At 39.2% G+C, this 3,994-nt stretch overlaps 1 protein-coding gene across 1 annotated transcript in view; it reads left to right on the plus strand.

Moving 5' to 3' along the window:
* The window catches only part of MMD2 (monocyte to macrophage differentiation-associated 2), a 41,376-nt gene extending 38,140 nt beyond the window's left edge, over positions 1–3,236 (plus strand). The window contains exon 8 of the mRNA XM_006859868.1: positions 3,006–3,236. Coding sequence (XP_006859930.1) covers positions 3,006–3,209 — 204 coding nt within the window. The 3' untranslated portion in view covers positions 3,210–3,236. The remainder of the gene's footprint in view (positions 1–3,005) is intronic.
* The last annotated feature ends 758 nt before the right edge of the window (positions 3,237–3,994 follow it).

A 3,994-nucleotide genomic window follows, 5' to 3' on the forward strand; every position in this document is an offset into this window, starting at 1 on the left:
GAGTCCTGGTGTGACATTATTGGCTAATGCGTCAGACTGCAAAGTCATTTGAACTGCAAGGTCGGTGGTTCAAGCTCACCAGCTGCTCCTTGGAAACCCTATACAGGGTCACTATGGCTTGGAATAGACTCAACGGGACTTAACAACAACAATGGTTAATGATTGTGAACATTTCTTCATGTGATTGTTGACTACCTGAATGTCTTCCTTGGTGAAGTATTTGTTCATAACCTGTGCCCATTTTTTAACTGAGTTCTTTGTCTTTTTCTTGTAAAGCTGTTGTAGTTTCTTTTAAGTCCCTTATCTCATATGTCATTACAAAAAAATTTTCCCAGTCTGTGGGCTCCCTTTTTATTCTTTTGGTGAAATCTTTTGATATACATGTTTCTAAGCTTTAATATGTCCCAATCATCTATTTTGTTTTCTATTATTTGTGTGTCTTTTCTTTTATAATGTTTGATAGTTTATGTATGCCATATATTAGAGTCCCTAAGTCTGTTCCTATTTTTTCATTGACGATCTTTATAGTTCTGGAATTTACATTTAGGACCTTAATCCATGTTGAGTTAGTTTTTGTATATGGTGTGAGATATGGCTCTTGTTTCATTCTTTTGCAAATTGATTTCCAGTTTTGCCAGCACCATTTGTTGAAGAGACGATCTCTTCCCCATTTAATGTATTTTGGCACTTTATCAAATATCAGTTGACTGTATATGGATTGATTTACTTCTGGGTTCTCAATTCTGTTCTATTGATCTACGTACCTTTCATTGTACCAGTATCAGGCTGTTTTAATCACTGTGGCTGTGTAGTAAATTTAGAAATCAGGGAGTGAGAGGCCTCCAAATGTGTTCTTCTTAAGCAGTGCTTTGCAAATCTGAAGTCTCTTTCCTTTCCAAAAACGTTCATGATAGTTTATTCCACCTCTTTAAAGAATATTGTTGGAATCTGGATTGGGATTGCATTATATCTGTAAATTGCTTTTGATAGTGTTGACATTTTCATAATGTTAAGTCTCCCTATCCATGAGCATGGTATATTCTTCCATTTTTGTAAATCTTTTTTGGCTTTTTGTAGTTGTGTTTTGTAGTTTTCTCTCTATACATCTTTTGTTTCTCTAATTAGATTTATTCCTAAATATTTCATCCTTTGGGTGGCTGTTGTAAATGGTATTGTTTTCCTGATTTCCTTTTAGAGCTGTCTGTATTAGCATAGTGGAATCCAACTGATTTGTGTATATTGATCATGTACCCTGCCACTGTACTGAATCATCCAAAGAGTTCCAATACTTTATTTTGCAGAGTCTTTGGGATTTTCTGTGTTTAGAATCATGTTATCTGCAATAGAGAGAGTTTTACTTCTGCTGGCCAATTTGGATGCCTTTAATTTCCCTTTCTTGCTTTATAGCTCTGGCTAGACTTGCAACACAATATTGAATAGGAGTGATGATAAAGGGCATCTTTGTCTGGTTACTGTTTGCAAAGAAAATGCTTTCAGTTTCTCTCCATTAAGAATGTTGTTGGCTGTTGATTTTGTATATATGCTCTTAACCATGTAGAGAAGTTTCCCTTCCTACAGTTTTGAATGTTTTTATCAAGAATGAGTGTTGGATTTTGTCAAATTCCTTTTCTGCATCAATCAACATGATCATGTGGTTCTTTTCCTTTTTTTATTTATATGGTGGATTACATTGATTGTTTTTCTAATATTGAACCATCTTGCATCCCTGGTATGGATCCCATTTGATCACGGTGTATTATTTTTTTGATGTGTTGTTGAATTCTGTTGACTAGGATTTTGTTGGATTTTTGCATCTATGTTCATGAGGGATATTGGTCTATAATTTTCTTTTTTAGTGATGTCCTTCCCTGGTTTGGGTATGAGGATTATCTTGTTTCATATGTATTAGGAAGTTTTCCATCCTTTACTTACTTTTGTTTCAATCGTATTCTGAGTAAATAATCAGAGAAGCTGGATTATATGAAAAAGAATGTGGCATCAGGATTGGAGGAAGACTCATTAACAACCTACAATATGCAGATGTTACAACCTTGCTTGCTGAGAGCAAAGAGGACTTAAAATACTGATGAAGAGCAAAGATTGCAGTTTTCAGGATGGATTACAACTCAATGTTAAGAAAACAAAAATCCTCACAACTGGACCAATACACAGCATCATGCTGAACAGAAAAAGATTATTAAAGTTGCCAAGGACTTCATCTTACTTGTATCTACCATCAACACCCATGAGAGCAGCTGCCAAGAAATCAAATGGCATATTGCTGCAAAAGAGCTCTTTAAACTGTTAAAAGCAAAGACGTCAGTTTGAGGACTAATGTGCACCTCATGCATTCAGAAGCTGGATGATGAACCAAAAAATCAGAGAAGAATTGATGCCCTTGAATTATGGTATTAGCAAAGAATATTAAATATTCCATGGGTTGTCTGAAGAGCAAACAATTCTGTCTCAGAAGAAGTCCAGCCAGAATGCTCCTTAGAAGCAAGGATGATGAGACTTCATCTCACATGCTTTGGACATGTTGTCAGGAGTGACCAACCAAGTCCCTGGAGAAGGACATCACACTTGGTAAAGTGGAGGGTCAGTGTCTGCATCAGTGAGCTTAGACAAAGGAATGATTGTGAAGATGGCATAGGACCGGGCAGTATTTCATTCTGATGTGTGTAGGGTAGCCAACTTGGTGGCACCTAACAATAACAACAACATTTTATTTGTTTTTCTCTAATTTTTTGTGTTTTTCTTTTGTTTGGTATGGACAAGTATTATGTTTTAGTAAAGATACAAAACTACGAAGCTGCTCTTTGAGGCTTTAATAGAAATGCTTGGCATTGAAAATGAATTTGGGGAGAAGTGGCGATATCGCAATGTTGTAACTCCCTATCTGGGAGCCTGGGTTGGTTCTCCATCTACACGTGTAGTAGTTTGGGTAGTGTGGGGGTGGCTGCTTCTCTGATCTGTGCCTCCCTCCCCCTTATTCTTGCCAACAGCCCAACACTGAGGGCATCTGGGAGCTGATGACCGGTGGGGTCTTCTACTGCTTGGGCATGGTGTTCTTCAAGAGTGATGGGAGGATCCCCTTCGCCCATGCCATCTGGCATCTGTTTGTGGCATTTGGTGCCGGTACCCACTACTATGCCATCTGGAGATACCTCTATTTGCCCAGCACTCTGCAAGCCAAGGTGTCCAAATGAGGTTGTTCAGACGCCATGGTACATTTGTGCTCTCGGAACAGAACTTCATGGGAAATGTTTCTGGGAACTTTGGTCTAAACCACAGTGCCCGCACCTATCTGTTCTTCCATCGGTGGAACTGTTGATGACTCCAAGGTTACTTCTGGTGACAGTCAGCCAGATTGTCCTCTAGCCCCAGGTGAGAAAGGAGATGTTTAGTCACGTTTACTGAAGAGAAATTAACCCTGTACTTTGTTTCTATTTTAGACAACTGTTTCATAATACAACCAACATTAACATCTTCAGAGAGGAGGGCAGGAAATTGTCTTAGGAAATTGGGCACTGATGGACCAATATTTGGCTCTTGAGGTCCTGAGAAATCTGGTGATGGGTCTGGTTGGTTGTTTAACCTGTCTGGCCATAGTCCTGTTCTCTATTACCAGTGTCCTGGCTGCAAAATTGTTTAGGGAAAGCTACCTAGCTGGTAGATCATGGTTGGAAAATATCTGAGACCATGGCAGACATCACCAATCAAGTGCAGCAAGAACTCTTTTCAGCAAGGCTGGGGGTATCCCAGATACTCTGCTCAGAGGCAGCCATTACCAGTTGATTTGGTCTTTATCTTGGAACCTCATTACTTTTTCTGACCTGGTGGGCTTAGAAGTGGGACCATGACCAGACCACTCATTTCCTGTAAAAATGCCTTCTCTTCCCTCACTCTTTTTTGAGGAAACTCTTGGTGGAGGAGATCAGGACATCCACTCCTAGCAACTCTTGCAGTTCTGCTCCACCCTAGCTGGTCCTCA

This window comes from Chrysochloris asiatica, unplaced genomic scaffold (genome assembly GCF_000296735.1).
Source record: "Chrysochloris asiatica unplaced genomic scaffold, ChrAsi1.0 scaffold00034, whole genome shotgun sequence".
NCBI lineage: Eukaryota > Metazoa > Chordata > Mammalia > Afrosoricida > Chrysochloridae > Chrysochloris > Chrysochloris asiatica.